The sequence below is a fragment of the Neovison vison genome, chromosome 10, assembly GCF_020171115.1.
Source record: "Neovison vison isolate M4711 chromosome 10, ASM_NN_V1, whole genome shotgun sequence".
Taxonomy (NCBI): domain Eukaryota; kingdom Metazoa; phylum Chordata; class Mammalia; order Carnivora; family Mustelidae; genus Neogale; species Neogale vison.
The window spans coordinates 61,558,081-61,575,856 of NC_058100.1; the positions used below are offsets into that span (position 1 = coordinate 61,558,081).

The 17,776-nt window shown below is 54.4% G+C and overlaps 1 protein-coding gene and 1 long non-coding RNA gene across 2 annotated transcripts in view; one reads left to right on the top strand and one right to left on the bottom strand.

The window, feature by feature from the left end:
* Nucleotides 1-5,273, bottom strand: part of CAPN2 (calpain 2) — a 40,584-nt gene extending 35,311 nt beyond the window's left edge. The window contains exons 1-2 of the mRNA XM_044267439.1: nucleotides 4,940-5,273; nucleotides 652-721 (exon numbers count right to left, since the gene is read on the bottom strand). Of these exons, the coding sequence (XP_044123374.1) occupies nucleotides 652-721; nucleotides 4,940-5,176 (307 nt within the window). The 5' untranslated portion in view covers nucleotides 5,177-5,273. The remainder of the gene's footprint in view (nucleotides 1-651; nucleotides 722-4,939) is intronic.
* Nucleotides 5,274-6,775: 1,502 nt separating this feature from the next.
* Nucleotides 6,776-10,181, top strand: LOC122918157. The gene is made up of 3 exons (XR_006386565.1): nucleotides 6,776-6,805; nucleotides 6,959-8,730; nucleotides 9,328-10,181. It is a non-coding gene; the product is annotated as an uncharacterized LOC122918157 (long non-coding RNA).
* The last annotated feature ends 7,595 nt before the right edge of the window (nucleotides 10,182-17,776 follow it).

A 17,776-nucleotide genomic window follows, 5' to 3' on the forward strand; every position in this document is an offset into this window, starting at 1 on the left:
CAGGAAAGGAGCTACAATTCCGAATGATCAATCTTGTCAGAGACGCTGCGGCCAGGGGCTCGGCCTCAGACCCTCAGATGCTCCCAGTTCAGCTCCCCTTGCCCCGTGTTCATTTAAATGAACACTGCCACCCCCTTTGCAGGGAGAAGCGTTGCTTCCTGCTCTTACGATCCCATGGTAAGCCCATCTTACAAACCCCAAGAACGCCCTGGTGCTCTGACTTCCCTTCAGCGGTAAGCGCAGGCTTTCCTCTTCCCGCACCCTGAGTCACCATACCCGGCCCTGCAGCTGCCCGAGAACAGAGGTGTCAGGGCTGTGACTGGCCTGGGGAGTCCTTCCACCTGGCCCTCAGCCCACAGCCTGACTGCGTCATAGGCCGCTAGCCAATCTGCCCCCGTGGGACGGGGTCTCCAAGCACAAGGCGGTGAAATCCAGAAGCCCCTGCACCCTCCAGTGGGAACATCTGTGTAACCTCAACAACCAGCCCAGAGCAGGGGACCCAGGAGGCCTCATGTGTGCCTCAGGATGGGCCCCTCAGGGGAGCAAGAATTCCAAGAAACTTCTGGAAATGGAAACCCCAGGCTGCCAAGGGAGGGAAGGCATAGCCTTGCAGACGAGACCTCACAGCCCGCTTCAGACGCCGTCACTTACCTAGGGCTCCTTGGCAGATGTCTGTGCGAGTGGCCCCTCCAATAATAAACTGTGGGTCATCGCAGATCTCCTGCAAACGAGACCCACAGAGTGCTGTCAGGCCACCAGGCTCCTGCTTCCAGGGTTAGGACATCCCCGTTCCTGGTGGGTGCACCAGACACCTGCTCCCCCTCCCACCCAGGGCAAGTTAGAAACAGACTGCCATGGGCTCCTTCTCATACTGCTGCCTTGGAAGGCGTGGAAGCCCAGCACCCCGCACTGCCGACAACCCACTTCATCTTGCTACTTCCCCTCCGCCACCTGTGGGTCCCTTGATACTCTGGGGATACCCCGCCAGCCCATCTCCTCTGTTCCCGCACATCGGCTGTTTTGTCTTCATGGGATTCCTTTCCCACCCTGTTCTCTCCTGTTTCATCTCCTACCGTATTTCAAGCCTCACTGCCACCTCCTCCATGAAGCCCTCCTTCACAGTCCAGCCCTTGCTCATCTCTGGGACTCTGAGACCCCGAGCACTTGTACTCTGTGGTCTGGTATTTAGCTGTGCACCGTCCAGTGGTGCTGGTGGATGTGTGCCGGGGATAGGAGCTAGTCTCCTGAATTGCCCATGGGGCCGGGACATGGGTGGCATCCATGTGTCAGGGACGCTGCTACAGAGTGCGGCTGTGCCTGGTGCTTCATGTCATGGGGCCCCTCAGGGACTCAGATGGGCAGGCGAAGAAACAGGAAGAAACAGGCCATGGAGATAGAACAATGTAAAACAATGTGTCTAAGTTACAGAGAGCGCTGGGATTTGCGGCCATAGCCATAGAGAGCTGCTACTCTTTCTGCTCTGGGTCTGGGGCAGGGGGTGGCGCTCTCTCTAACCGATTAGTAACACAGCTCTTGAGGGCGTTACAACCTCACTAATCAGTAACACAACTCAGGATGATTCCCCCTCAGCCGGATGGAGGCCAGTTTTGAACAATTCTAGCCCCTCCGCCCCCCTGTCCATTTCCTGATTCTGAAACGCTCCACCCCAAAGCCACAGAGGAAGCCAGCATAAATCTGGGCTTTTGTCGGCTTCCAGGACCTCCGTGTGCCGGCACTCCACCCTACCCCCTGTGCTGTACCCCTGGTGTGTCCCTCTGGGTCCAGCACAAGCCCTTCCTGGGTGGGGCCTGGATCCAGCCCCATGTCCCCTGTCCCCTGTCCCAGCACCTCAGTCTACAGCAGAACAGATTCCTTCCACGCCTCGCCATGGTCCCCTCCCTGCTCGGTCTGCTTGGGGGAGGAGAGGACAATGCGAGTGTGTTTCTGCTGAACCGAACCTGCCAGCCCAGCACTTATGCAGCTCATCGAAGGACACACTGGGCTTCATGCCGAGAACCCAAGATTCACACCGCCATTCTTCTGTGTGCCAGGCTCTTCCCCCAGCAGGATTTTTCCACTGTTGCAGAAACTTTCCCACACCTCGGCAGCCTCTCCAAAGAAGGCAAAGCTCAGGGTGGCCCTTGGAGGTGCCTCAGGAAAGTGCGGTACTGGATTAAACATGGATGCAAGTCCTGGGGATGGGGTTGAGGGCTTGGGCTCTGGGTCCAGATGGGGGGGGTCTGAACCCCGGCTCTGCCATTTTGATGGGTCCTAAGTCCCCGGCAAGGTCCTCCACCTCCTTTGGCCTTGGTTTCCTCATTTGTAGAATGGGGACTGTGTGAGAGTGTACCTCCCACAGGGTGTTCGGGCAGGGGGTAATGTGAGACCAAGTGTCCTTGGTAAGCTCTCACTGAAGTCAGCTATTGTTATTACCAGTGAAGAACAAGGGGATGACAGTCCCCTATCCCAGGGGTTGGAGATTGGGCTGGAGGGTGAATAAGCGAGTCACCACAGAAGTGTGTGCTCTCGGGGCGCAGGGGGACTTGCCCCCTCCACTCTCACCTGACTAGCCCTTCCCAGTGGCTGCATAGTCAGTGGGAGGTCAGGAAACCGCTCCCTGGGGAGGGGCAGCGCAAGGCCTGCCTGCTCCCTGCTCTCCCTTCCTTGGGACTCTGTGTCACAAGCTCCTCCTGTCTGCCCGTCTCTCATTCCTTCCTCCCTTGGTGACTCAACACATGACACATCCCACAACCTCTAAAACCCCACTGCCTGCCCTACCCACCACTCCCCTGCTGCTTTTCAGACACCCTTCTGAAAGAAGCCCAACAATGGTCTTCCCTCTGGGTCCCTGACCGTCTACAGCACCCTGGTGTCTGGCTCCACATCACCTTCCCACTGCAGCTCCTCTGCCAAAGTCACCAATGACTCGCTGGTGTCCAAATCCAGGAGACATTTTGTTTCCCTTGCCTGACCCCAACCACAGCAGAGTTCCAGAAGGCAGGACAGAGGCAGAGGGCAGCTGTGAGCTGTGGGGTCTGCATACCCATGGGCTGGACAGCGTCCCAGCCCCCGCCCAGACACCTGCGTGAGCAAATATTTAACTTCTGCAAGCCTCCAGTTCTCCAACTGCTGAATGGGAACATAACAACCTCCCTGCCTCCCCTGCCCCCAACTTGTGCAGCTCCCAGCCTGTCTCATCCTGAGCAGGGGTCCTGAGATGGCCCCAGACCTCTCTCCCATCTGGAAGCACTACCGGCATATCTACCTGCTGGGTGACCTGCCTCCCCTCACCAGCCCCTGAAGTCTAAGGAGGCAGAAACTAGATGCACCGTCCCTGGCATGTAGTAGGTACTCCGTAAATGCTTTAGTGAACCAAAGAACAAGTGAAGGCATGTGCAAATTCACTCTGTAAACTGTGAGTGAGGTGCTATGTTAGTGTCAGATGAATACATACTCTCATTTGTCACTTTCATAACTGTAACTTCAGTCAAGGCTCTCTACAATCCTGCCTTCATTCATTCCCTGACTCCCTGAAGAATCACTGTCTTTCTCTTCACAGGTGTATCCCCAGCATCAAAGACAGTGCCTGGCATGGGAACAGGTGCTTAGGCCGCTGGATGAGGAGGCACAGATTTCTGGGGACACACTGGTGACCAACACACACGGGGGTCTCTGCAGTTCAGTGTGAAGGGCAGATAATACATAATTACATCTATAAACTGCAAAAACACCGGAGGAATGTTAGCAGGGCTCTGTGAGGAACAATAAAAGATAAAGAATAATAAATCAATAAAGAGGAAAATACTTAGGCAACACCTCTCCTTCTAGATGAAGAAATGCAAGTAAAGAGGCTAAAAGGTGCAGGCAGGGTCACCCAGAAGGTTAGCAAGAAATGAGCTTGAGTCCTAGGGACCCCATCTAGGGCATTTCTATTGCGCTTGCTGCCTACAGGCTGGGTTTTGGGTAACAAGAAACCTGAGAGGTCCAGAGGAGTAGACGCAGGGCAGCAACCCTACTCTCAAATCGGGAATCTAGAGCCTGGGTTCCCAAGAAACCTTGTTCAGGTTTGATGGGGGAAGGCCAGGCAGTGTCCCATGGCAGGTGGAGCCAGCACATCCCGTGTGCTGGGGTCCCCAGCACAACCACAGGAGGGGACAAGCTGTCCCAAGACCTGCCAGGGAAGGGTGGGGATGGGACAAGGGAGCTTAGAGGGCGCCCCCGAGGTTCCCCGGGTGCAATGAGGAGCATTGGCTCCCTGCTGAATTACCCCGTCTATCCCCGTCTATCTATCGTTAACCATCAGGGTAAATGTTATGCGGAGGTCTCACCAGCTCCCAATTGGAAAAACAAACACGAAACTCTGATTGGATAAATCTAACCACGACTGCATGAGAGCGTCCTTACTCACAAAAGGAACAGGCTCGGATTTCCCTCCCCCCTCCCCCCCGCCCCCCGACGCAGACACAAGCTGAGTTAGAGCCTGACTTTCCCTGGTCAGAGATACTGCCTCCCACGCTCCTTTGCCCGCAGACTCTCTTTCCACCATCTCCCCGCGGAAGTCCAAGCAAAGTTTGCCCCAGGTCCCCTATGTCACCCCGACATCTGGCAGAGTCCAAGGCGGCTCCCGTCGCCTGCTAACTGCACCGCTGGGCAGGGCGCGCCAGACCCGGCCCGGGAAGTGCTGGGGTGGACAAAAGCCAGGCCCGCGCAGCGGACGCGCCCGCATCGAGTAACGGGGAGGGGCGCGTGCGGTGCGCTCCTGGTGCGCTTTCGGCGGCGGGCGCAGGCCCTCCACGACCCCACTGCCGCGGCCGGCGGGAGGCCTAGGCCTGGCACCCTGCGTCCCTCACCCACTCCGGGCCCCGCGCCCCCGCCGTCCCCTGCCGCTCTCCGCCCACCCTGGCCCATTCTCCCAGCCGCCCCGTGCTCCGCGCCCTACCGTGGGCCGCTTCCACTCGATGCCCTGCGTCTTGCTGGAGTAGGGCCCCAGTTCCTTGAAGCCCAGGGAGGAAGGGATGGCCGGGAAGGAGGGGTCCTGGAAGAGCGTCCCGGCCTCCAGGCACTCGTCCCGCAGCGCCTCGTAGTCCTGGTTGAGGTACTTGATGGACTTCTCGTGCGAGCCCAGCCCCTCGGCCGTCTCTCGGTCCTTCACCAGCTTGGCTGCGATGCCGGCCATGGCGCGGGGTCTCGGCAGGGGCGCGGCGAGCAGCGACGGGTATCTGCAGGGGCGCGGCCTGGTCGGTCGCGCTGCGGCTGGACTGCAGTCAGCGGCGCTGCAGGCGGCGCCTCCCCCGGCAGCAGGCGCCCCCTCCCGGCGGGGTGTGGCCTTGGCGTCCGCGGGGTGTGGCCTCGGAGTCCGGGGGTTACGGCCTCGGCGCCGGGAGGAGGTGTGGCTTCCCGGCGGAGGTGTGGCCTCGGCGCCGGGGGGCGGGGCTGCCACCTGCGGCGAGGGCCGCAGCCAACTCCCCGCCCCCAGGGTAAGAAGCTGGTACGCGACTCAATCAGCTGCCCCCACTTGGGCCCCGACTTTGTGCCCAGCACCGCTGGCGGCTGTGCTGACGGTCTCATTCAAGGCTCGCAGCAACCCCGGGAGAGGGGTGTCCCCCGCTGGGGTTCCCATCCTACCGAGGCGAACAGCGGGCCTCGGAAAGGAGAGGTTGGGTGACCCAGTGTCTCACCAGCGGTCGCGGACAACTCAGGGAGTCCCAGGCCTCAGGACCGGTTGTAATCGCACGCTGCACATCACGCACAGGGGGTCGGGGCTTGCGATTGAAAATACATCCTCGCAGGTAAATGCGAATTCCAGGTTAGCACCAGTATTTCCTCAGTGTAAGTATGTCCCAGACAGTGCAGGGGCATCCTTATACTAAAAAGGTACTCGTGGGGCGCCTGGCTGGCTCAGTCGGTGAAGCATGAGATCTTGATCTTGATCTTGGGGTCCCGATTTCCAGCCCCAGGTCGTATGCAGAGATTACCAAAAACAGGTATTGTTTATCTGACGCTTACCTTGAGCGGGAGGCCGGAGTGAATACTGGTGGGTTGTTTGGAGAGCCGTATAGGGTGACCGCTTCCCCCCCCCCCACCGGGTAGGGGGTACTGGGTTGTGGGGGAGCAAGCTTCTCAGCTCTACCAGGGAGCCGTTGGTACACCCAGGACTGCTGTCCTCCCACTCCCCACATTAAGGGGCAAGCATGTGTGTTTCAGTGGGAAGCTGGGGGTGACTTTGGCCTCCCCACCTTACCCTAGAGGGACACTTGGCCTTGTTGGAAGACATTTTTTATTGTCAGGACTGAGGATGGGCGGGACACTGGCTTCTATGGGGTAGAAGCCAGGGATACGCCGCTCAACTTCTTACACTTCCCCAGGACAGCTCCCCACGGCAAAGTGATCTGAACATCTGGTTAGAGCACCTCTTTCCAGCCACCCCGATGGTAGTCTTTCAGTGTGCATGAGTTATTTTATGACTCTTGAGTTGTAGATAACGGTGGCAGCCCAGTGTAGAGATACACATGAATCCTGCCAGTGTAGGGGTTTCCCCACCCTGCGGGGGTCTGCTGAGGCCGGTTGCACAGTCATTTCAATTTTCTTCATTTCGGATAAACCAGTGCTTCTTGCACTTTCCCTTTGAACCAGATGTAGCATCTGCTTAGTAGCCTCAATTAATGAATGAGGTAAATGAAATCTTTAACCTGTGTTCATTTTATAGCTAGATGAGAATCAGTCATGATTTAACTTTTTTTTTTTTAAATTATCTTTTAGGGGCGCCTGGGTGGCTCCGTCAATGAAGTGTCTGCCTTCGGCTCAGGTCAGGATCCCAGGGTTGTGGGATGGAGTCCCAAATCGTGCTCTTTGCTCAGTGGGGAGCCTGCTTCTCCCTCTCCTGCTGCTGCTCCCCCTGCTCACACACTCTCTCTCTGTAAAATAAATAAATAAAATCTTTAAAAAAATTATCTTTCAGCTTGAAGAACAGGAAGACTTGAAGAATAGGAAGTCCAACTTGAAGCATAGTTTGAGATTCGAGTATTTAGAATTTATCCGCGAGACGATAACCTGTCAGGGAACACTTAAAAATCTTTGGAATTAAAAAGGAAAAAAGATATTCTGGGTGTTCTCTGCAATGTTGGTTTTGTTTGTTTGTTTTGTTTTGTTTTCCTTTTCTTTTCTTTTATTATGACTCTAACCAGCGCCAGACCAGGGAGCAGGTGTAGTTCTGGGGGTTTGCTTTCTTCTTGGCTGGCACCTCCAAGACGCCTTCTGTGGAGTCCTCCTGTGTGAGTTCGTCCGGAGCCTGCGCAGCGCGGTCACGACTGCCTTCGCACTCGACCTCGCACCTGGCCCGACTGAAGTCTTCCGCGTAGTGGGCCAGCTCCTTGGGGTTCACATCAGGACTGACGTTCATCTTGTGGGAGCGGATCTGTAGGATTCTAGGCTGGGCCTCCTCCCTGGACATGGGGAATTCCAGCTTTGGGTCCAGACTGCCTGAGCGAAGTTGTGTGGGTCCAGGATGTCCCCACTGTGGGTGGCTGTAGTCACCTTTAGTAGAGCTTTGGGTGGGAACCCGCCCAGCTGGTTCAGAAACCGCAACAGTGTCCCCCTCACCTCCCGGTCGCAGGCTTTCTCACGAAGCAGACTTGCAGGGAGTCCCATGAACTCCTGTCTGTGCCTTTCCCCGGGTGCAGGCTATTTCACAACCCTGTAAGTTTTAGGAAACTGACAGTAATGAATAACTCTTGTCCATGTACTGCAAGTAGGGTTTCCCGGAGGGAAGCTCGACCCCACAGCCTCCCTACAGCTGTTCTGTATCTATGAACAGATCTCAGTTCTGTGGTGCCCAACCCCCTGCTCTTTTAGACTCTCCTTTGAACTTTTTTTTTTTTTTAATTTCAACACTTACTGGTTCCCTTCTTCACTGATGAGTGAAGTAAAATCTTGGACCTAGGTTCATCTTCTTTTTGAGAGTCATTATTATACTCTTTCGGGGAAGTATCTTTTGGCACACTTTTATGCACCAGCTCAGAGACTAACTTCCTGTGTTTTCCGCGTTGTCATGGAGCCTAGGGTGTGTTTTTGTTCTGTGTTGCTCCAGAGAGGAGACAGGGACCACCTATGCGCTTCATGGGTCCTGGGTTTAATTTAACAGAATGCTTGCACACCAGCCCTCGCTGCACCTCGTGGAAGGGTAGAGCCCTGCGGTGAGCTCCTGAGCTCAGGCCTTCCCCAGCTTGGCCTTGGCCTAGCACCAGAACCCCTGAGAATTCCTTACTGATTCAAGCTCGCAATCATGGGTTTTCCTTATCCCGTCGATTCCCAATTTCATTACCGGGCTTCTGTGAGCGTGGAATACAGCTTTGGGGCTTTGTCCTGTTAAGCAGCTCAGTGTCCATTGAATTTTTAGTCCTATTGAGGACCTGGAGGGCAGAGGGGAAGAATTCTCCCTCCTGCTGCTGGGGGCTGGTTTCCTCTGAACGCCCCATGGCCTGAGGGCTCCCTGGGCAGTGATAGGACCCAGGCTGGAGGTGTTCTTCCAGCATCTCTGGCTGAAGATTTACCAACTTGAAAGTCTGCATTGGCCTTGTTCTTGAGGGAACTTTTGCAAGGGGCGGCTGCATTTTGAAGGCACTAATTCTCTGCCCCTCAAAATCTCTTGGAGACAACCTGTGGTTTCCCCCTTTTCTACATTTCCCAAAGAGGAGGATGGAGCTTAGGATTCGCAAATTGCATTCTGCCGCTGTGAGTATTTATTCAGATTCAAGAACTGAACCCTTGGGGCACCTGGGTGGCTTAGTGGGTTAAGCCTCTGCCTTTGGCTCAGGTCATGATCTCAGGATCCTGGGATTGAGTCCCACATTGGGCAGGGAAGGGGTGGGTGGGTCTCTGCTCAGCAGGGAGTCTGCTTCCCCCTTCTCTCTGCCTGATGCTCTGCCTACTTGTGATCTCTCTCCCTCTCTCTGTCAAATGAATAAAATCTTTAAAACACACACACACACACACACACACCCCAAAAGAAAACTGAGCCCTTGGGGCACCCGCTGGCTCCATCCATGGCATGAGACTCTTGATCTCAGGGTCCTGAGTTCGAGTCCCACGTTGGGTGTGGAGATGACTAAAAAAACAGAGAACTGATCCCTTTGTACCATGTGCTTCGGGAGTAGAGTTGCCATGCACCCCATTTCCATGGAATCACCCTACTTTGGGGTTTGGGTTTGGAGTCACCAATACTGTCCCCTCCACCATTGATTCTTGTCCTTGACCAAGTGCTCAGTTGTCCATTTCTTATTCTCTGCCTTGCTTGCCCAAACTGTATTCAGGTTTGTCTCTCTCTTACAGGTGTCTGGCCTCTGCTTGCCTGCAAACCTGAGAAGACACGAAGTGGAACGTGACCCCTTTACCGGCGTCTCCTGGGACTTCTGGTTAGATCCACTGCTCATTTCCCTTGTTCATTTGGCTTCCCCTGCAAAGATTCTGCTTCTCTCTGTCTGCTCATCCTGTACCCTGTAAGAGACAAGCCCTCTCTGTATGCTGGTGAGATGCATGTTTCTGCCATTGGAAATGTCTCGCTATTGCAATAGTCTTTCTCTCCGATTTGAGTTTTACCTAAGTCCGGATGTGCTTTCGTCTGAAATCTCCAGGTCCTCTTTGCAAGTACCACCCCTGCCCACCTGTTCTGCTTTTGCAGCCTTGGATGAAATGGGAGACACTGACATTGGCTTCTAGCTCATGGGTTTTCTGAAACCGCCATAACTGAGAACAGAGGGAAGAGACAGCTCTTCTTGGGACCTGTTAACTGGTTTCACTGTCCGATGTCCATGGCGCCCACCGGATTTCTTCTGGGCCTTGGGTATTTTTGGGAAAATGTGTCCACCTGGCCAGTGTGATGGAGCTCACACATCTCTGGCCAGTCTCCCGGAGGCCAGCTTGGCCCTGAAGGACGTGCCCTGTACCTGCCCACCCACATGTGGCTGACACTGGTCCCAGGTCCACTATGCAACATAGGAAGGGACAGACCAGCCCCACAGGCAACTTCCTGCCGCCCCAGCCGCTGTCCACCAGCCTCCCAGGGCCTGGGCACACAGGACTCCACTCACAGGGGACCTTCTCTGTCCCGAGGGACTCGAATTTGTTTTCAAATGCACGCAGTGATTACCAAGGACATGGAATGGTTTTTAAAACCTGAATAAAGTGTTTTTGATACTTCTGGAGCCTCTCACAGGATGCTGTCCCACTGGACAGTCTTTTCCGCTGGGTTCACCCAGACGCCCACAGCCCTACACTTCAGGCCTCACCCTGGGGAACCTTCCTGCAGTGAGTCACCCCGCCCAGCCCAGAGCGTAGAGGCTGAGTCAGAGCTGGGAGCCCAGCCTGTGCGGGTGGGGCCCAGCCCCTCTGTGTGTGTGTGTGTGTGTGTGTGTGTGTGTGTGACAGCGTCACAAAGAGAATAAAATGAGACAGAGTCACAAAGAGAATAAAACATCCCGACCACACAGCCGTGGCCCTGAGGTCCATGCTTGATTCACACTAAATCTTCAGTCAGTCAAGGGAAGCCTTCTTGGTTTCTTGGCTCTTTTTACAGAAGAGGAAACAGAGGCCTTAAGGAGTGGCCACGAAGGGGTGCTCTGAGCCCCCAGATGGGAGCCTGTCAGGTCTCTTCTGGCCCAGGAGGGCTGTGCTGCCGTTTTCTCCCCAGGGCGGAGGCCCTGAAAAGTGGATTCCCCTCCCTCTCCCCCTCTCTGGCCTGTGAGGAATCCTGTGTGGTTACCCCTCCCTCTTGGAGCAGCTAAAAGGCTTGTTGCTTCCTTGTGACTGCAGCTGGGGGTTGGACAGGCCCGCTGGAGCCACCGGATGTGGGGTAGGGGAGTGGGGGGTTCGTGTTCCAGTGCCGATCCAAAGGCTCGAGAGGAGTGGGTCCGAGGGCACTGCTCCTGGTGTCGCAAGATGGGGAGGTGCTGCAGGCTGCAGAGGGGAAGACTCTGGAAAGAGCACCAAAAAGCCGAAACAGCCTCCTGGGGTGGGGGAGGAGCAGAGCAGACATACTGGAGTCAAGGGGGCTGGGGCAGGGAGGGGGCAGTCAGCTGCCAGCCCTGCAGTACTGGCCCTGTCTCCAAGTCATTTTGGGCCTCCACACATCCTTGCCCTCTGCTACACTGGGTCTTGGGAGTTTAGACCCGTTTCAGTACTTACTCGCCTCTGTCCGCTGCTGTATCCACCTGGATCAGGTGTATTTTTTACGTGGCTCTTTACCCCCTCCCTCCTTCCAGGCACAGGGCTCAGCCCCCCAGAAATCTTGTTATTGCTGGGATCCCCCTTCCCCGGGGCCGAGATCCCAGGGACCCCTGGGTTTCCCTCGCCACTGTTGCAGTCCCTTAGTCCTCTGTTGTTGGAATAGGTCAAACAGACCGTGACTCAGTGGCAGCACCAGGAACCTGAGGGGGGGATCTGGGGCTCGTGTCTTAACCTTCCTGTGCCTCAGTCTTTCCCACTGTAAATAGGGCTAATGACATCAGTGTGTCCCCATGTGCCCTGTAATTCTGATGGGTGGAGGCTTATGAATGTAAGGACCTATTTTAGCCAGAACACTTCCATCCAGGCTAAACAATAACCTTGTTGTTTAACCCTTAAACTGTCCCTGCCCCACTTACCCCAGGAGACTTACTCAAAAACCAGTCCCAGAAACCAGTCCCAGGTAACAAAGCCCAAATACAAGGGTGGGTCAGGTCAGGTGGAGACATCTGATCATTGGGGGTGCGGGGGAGGCCCCCCCCCGCATACTGTCTCTCTAGTTACCAAGGAGTATGGGCCCCGCCCTTTGGGAGCCTTTTGGGCACCAATTCTGACCAAGGTGATAGGCTAGTTCAAATATCTACTAGGGTAAATTGTAATTCAGTTGGTCACTTATGTATGACCTAACATGACTGTGCAGCTTTCTCTCTGTGTTACAATTTCATTGGCCGCCTGTGTGTTGCCAGGCCCAACCACATGGCCTTTGCCCTTAAAAGCTAGTCTGTGAAGCAGAGAGAGGTCGCCCTCTCTGTAAGAGGTGCGGCCCCAAACGTTTGATTTGATTCTTGATGCTTGGTGTGGAATAAAGCTTTGCTTGACCTTCACTTTATATCAGTCTCGCTCCTTTAATCACGGACCCATTATTGGGGGACCTAACAATAAACACAGAGTGGGCTGTTGATAAAAACCGGGTGAGGCTCTGGGGCTTTCCTTCTGTACCATGAGGCCCTGCAGGCACATTTTGAGGTCTGTATGACAGAATCCCAGCATTGCTGGAAATTTAGAATCTTCTAGTTCAGTTTTTATCAAACTTGATTCAGCAGATTATAAATTCCACATGATGTTAATGGATGTTCTGTGCTGTGTATATAGGTGTGAGCATGTGGGTGTTTAGTCAATAAACTAAAAAGTGTGTTTGGGACACACTTCATAGTATGTTCCCTCTTAATCCTACTGTGTATTATTACGTCAAAGGCTCTGACAAGTCCTGCAGCGAAGGTTTCTATTTAACCTAGTCTGTCATTTTTGCATCCTCCAGGAAGCAAATGCCAACACAAAGTTAAGAATGCAAGAGATAAAGGGGAGGGGGAGCAGAGGAGGTGGCAGAGGTTTCAGATCACCATACAAGTCTGCATATATTCTGCAAATATTTATTCATTTTTTTCCATTTTTAAAAATTCAGGTAGAGTTGACATATTATTATGTTAATTTCAAGTGGACAGCATCATAATTCGATGTTTGTATTGCAAAGTGATCTCTGCACCAAGTAGTTAACATTCATGGCTATACATAGTCACAGACATTTTTTTCTTGTGCCATCTTTGCAGATTTCCTCTCTTACAACTTTCGAATATGCACCACCCTGTGTGTTACACTCTGTGACTCGTTTATTCTGTAACTGGAAGCTTATCTCTACTGACCCCCCTTCACCCACTCTGCTCACCCTCCCCAACCCCTACCCCTGGCAACCTCCTATCTGGTCTCTGTATCTAGGACTTTTGTTTTGTTTTGTTTTGACTCTACCTGTAAGTGAGATCACACAGTATTTGTCTTTCTCTCACTTCTTTCACTTGGTGTGATGCCTTCCAGTTTCATCCAGGATGTTGCTAGTGACAAGATTTCCTTCTTTTTAATGGCTGAGTAATATTTCACCATGTGTATAGTACCCACGGGTCCATCCTAGCCACTGACTCAGGAAATGAGTAAGTAAGACTCCAGCCACCTGCTCTGTCCCGGGGAATCCTGAGGCATCGAGGGGGTTGCACAAATCGGAAACATGGCTCTGGGTTGGGTTTACCAACACTGTTGCTGAGCGAACTTGGATGAACTTATGGTGGGAGAAGCCAGTAACTCAAGAGATGAGGGTTTGGAAAAGAAAGGGAGAAATTTATTTCTGGTGCTGGCAGATAGGGGAGGTGGCAGAGTCAAGCCTTGACAACAAACTTCTCAAATACACGCATACATACAACAACCAGCCTCTCTCCTCACATGAGCTTTATAAGGGGATCTGGGGATGGGGGTGCCTGCAGGGGAGCAGGGGGAGAGCGTTCGATCATAGGTGGGGGTGAGTGTGCGTTCAGCCCAGGGTCACCAGCAGGTGAGGGGCTGTGCCGGGTGTGGTCGTCTAGGCATTCCGTTGCTATCAGGGCTTTTCTGTTCTGGAATGTTCTGGTCATTGCAAAACATCTTCGTGATGCCTTCAGAAAGTTGGATAAGAAGTAAGCACAATGGGTTTCTGTCAGAGCACGAGTTAAGCAGTCTTGTCTATTTGTGTGGGGTTTTCTTTCTAATTTTTTGTTGTTGTTGTTGTTTTTAAATTTTAAGTAGGCTCCACACCCAGCATGAACCAACTCTGGGATTGAACTCGTGACCCTGAGATCAAGATCAGTCTCAAGCTGAGATCAAGGGTCGGGCCAACTGAGCCACCCAGGTGCCCCTCGTCTGTTCCTGGTTTTAAGTGACAAGGGGTCTTTAGCCGAGCACGAGGGCTGGCTGACAGACGCGCCCCACGTCATCAGTTCTCTGCGGATGGACACGTGAGCCGCTTCCACGCCGAGGCTGTCATAGTGACACTGTTGCGAACACGGGTTCTTTTTGAGTGAGGGTTTTCATTTTCCTCCCCAGATAAGCCCTCACAATAACCCAATGAGATAGGTCTTGCTACGTTTTCCACGTTTACCGATGAAGAAACTGAGGCACGAGCATTGTGGTGATATGGCTGGGGTCATCTGGCCGGCGGCGAGCAATGGAGCCGCAGCTGGAGAACAAGGCTGCTTTTGGGAAGCTCGGCCCTGGACCTGGGGCCCTGGGGATTGCCGGCCTAGTGGGAAACGAACACTCTGACTCTTAGACCCCTGACCCCCCGCTGCGAACCCCTGTGGCCAGCTCCTTGGCGGTTCTCCTCACCACCCTTCACTGGCTCCTCTCCGTCTGAGCCTTGTGTGTGGGGCAGGCTTCTTCTGCCTCAAGACCTGCCTGGCCCAGCACCTCCTCTGCTCCCAGCTTCCATCTCAGGGGCCCTGGGTGAACGCAGCCAGTGCTTGGGACAGAAGACCAGCGATTCCCCGGGCCTCTGGGACAGAGTATCTCCCACCTCCGACCCTCTAAATACACACACACACAAAAGACTTCTTGGGAGACCCAGAGATTTATTTTTTAGCATATTAAGGTAGGTTTCCAGGCACGGCTAGCAGTGCCCAGGTCATTCCCCATATGCCATTCCTTTGTATCCTTCTGTTCCCGGGAAGCCGTGGTCAGCTGCCGACATGCCAGGCTGTCGCTGTCTGGGTGAGTCTTGGGCACTGAGGCTCTTCCTGGGCCCAGAGAGAGGCTCTGACAGAGCAGCTCTCCAGAGAGAATACGAGCCCCTGCCTGGGGCCAAATAAGGGAATACCACCGAAGGGGCGTCTGAGCCGTGAGCTGAGTCTAGATGTGAGTCAGCGCTGAGTGACGTGGCCACACAGTGTCTGACTCAGAGCTTCTCCCGCTCAGAAGGCAAGAGTGAGGAATGGCAAAGGCAGCAGCTCAGAGGCAGAGGAGGAGGGCTGGACTGTCTCCTTGTCTGACTGCTGCAGATGGGGGTCCAGCAGCCATGGGGGATGCCCGGGACCAGGTCGGGTCCTAGGCCGTCCACCTGCCGCGCGCTGCTCAGCCAGTGCCTGGCCCCTCCCTCTGCCTGTGACCCGGTTATGCTGGGGACACCCCTGACTCACACTCAGCAGGGAGTGTCCTGGAGGGATTTCTTTCCGCCCCAGCAGTCCAGGGACTGATCAAAAATGCAAGTCACGTCAAGACAGGAGTGCTCCCTGTCTGTTTTGTGATGTGGATTTGAATATAAATCAAACAGCACAACCATGACCGATCAGAGCTATAACTTAGTTCACAGAACTCTATACTTTTGCCAGGACACAAACATTCACATGTCCCATTCCCTGCTGGCCCATCAGTGCCCGAAATGGACGGACTTTCTTATTCGCCTCCCGATCCTGGCATGGTACTTGGCACATGATGGGTCTGTGGGAAAGGTTATTCATGGAAGGATCACAGGCTCCAAGCTTACCCGAGGCAAAGACTGCTGGGAACTTGAGCACTGGAATCGTGAGCACAGGTTGGGGAATGCAGCTGGGGGCCCCGTGTCCTGTTAAAGGGGTCTCCTGATAGAGAGACACCCCCCCCTTTTTTTTTAAAGATTTTATTTCTTTATTTGTCAAAGTGAGAGCATAAGCAGGGGGAGCAGCAGGCAGAGGGAGAAGCAGCCTCCCGCCTGAGCAAGGAGCCCGATGCAGGACTCTTTCCCAGGACCCTGAGATCATGACCCCAGCTGAAGGCAGATGCTTAACCGACTGAGGCCCCCAGCTGCCCGCAATGGGGAGTTTGAAGGAGCTCTTGTTTAGTAACTACAGAGAGTGTTTCAGAGCTCTGTATTTAGAGCGGGCAGGGTGGACAAGCTCTCTTTCCAGGAGAACCAGAAGATCCCTCCCTGAGGGTGGGGTGCTCATGGCCTTTACTCCAGAGAAAGGTGAGACAAGGCCGAGCCAGCATTTCCTGCCACCTTCCTCTTTCCTCACCCTGGCAGGTTGGGTCCGTTGTTTAGGCTTCCGTGGGTGCTGGGGCAGGGGTGAGGAGTTCAGGAAATCTCTGGGGATTCTTCTTGGGACACACAGCTCAGCCTCACTCCATGTCCGTCGGCATTTCCAAGCTGTCAAAGTACCCGGGAAACCCTCTTGGCCTCTTGAAAATTTGTGAGAGGTGTTGGGGATGGGGTAGGGCGAGTGGTGGTCATGTTAGGGGTTGGCAGTGGTGAGGCCAGGAGGTAGGGGGGGGCCTGGTCCTGCAAGGCCTCGTAGGGCAGTGAGGGAGTCACCCAAGGGTCCTGGCTGACTGGGCTGTGTCGAGAGGGCCTGGGGCTGGCAGGAATGGCACACTGAGGGCCTCTTTCTGGCAGGAGAACTCTTGGCCAGGACTGCCCCACCCCTCCCAGCCCCTCTTCCTTGGGTCCCGCGGAAAAAACAGGTTGGCCGAAGACCGCAGAAGACCACGGAAGACCCCACGGTTCCTCCCGTTGTCCTACCAGTGGAATGCAGGCCATAGGCCCACCTGGGGCAAAAACACCCCTCTCCAGGCTTTTGTGGAGCCGGATGATTTGTCTGAGTCTTAGGGTGGGGTGGGGGTGGGGTTTCTAAAGACTGCGGAGACTTCCCGAAACCACAAGTGTGAGCCTGAGCTGAGTATCCACCCCATTCTGCTCTCCTTTGTGAACCGGCAGGGTGCGACCTGCTTCCGGAGCTGGAGCCCTGGCGTCCCAAGGCCTCTCCCATGCTGTGTTGGCTCCACCACGCGGCAAAACACTGCATTGCTATTTCGAAGCAAGAAAAACCTCAGCTTGGCTGTGGAAAAGAAAATCTCTGCCTCAACAGGCCTTTGATGCTTTTCAGCATTAACAACTAAAATTGGCAAAGTGTGTTGAGGGGGCTCTCCGGCGGCCACAGCTCCAGGCTCCAAAGCCCTCCGGTGTTGATACTGACCCATCTCTTTATCTCTTCTCTCATCTCTCCATCTATCTACCCATCTACCCACCCATCCACCCATCCACCCATCCATGTATCCACAAACACATCCATCCATCCATCCATCCATCCATCCATCCACCACCATCCATCCATCCATCCATCCATCACCAACCATCCATCCATCCATCCATCCATCATCAACCCTCCATCCACCCACCCATCCATCCACCATCCATCCATCCATCCATCCATCCATCACCAACCATCCATCATCAACCCTCCATCCATCCATCCATCCATCCACCCATCCATCATCAACCATCCATCCATCCATCCATCCATCCACACATCCATCCACCGACCCATCCATCCATCCACCTACCATCTACCATCTCCCCTTCTCTCTCTCCTCTCTGTCCCACCCACACCTAGCACCTGTTTAGTAATTAGTTGATTTGTTCATTCATCCACCATCAGTGTAATTTGTGGACAAGTATCACGCTGGGCTTTAGTGGTGAACCAGGCACAGGACAATGCTCACAGAGGATTTAGGTATGTAAACAGTAACCGTGATTACCCATGATAGTTGCTACTCTAGGAAGTGAATTTTGAGGACCCTCACCCAGACTTGGGGAGTCTTGGAAGGCTTCAGTGAGGAAGTCATAACCAAGGGGGTGCCCAGAGCTAGTTCAGCTTGTGGGAGGGTGGGTGGGCTGGCAGGAGGCAGGGAGGAGGCCAGCGAGGAGAGTGGGAGCCAGGACAGTCTGCTT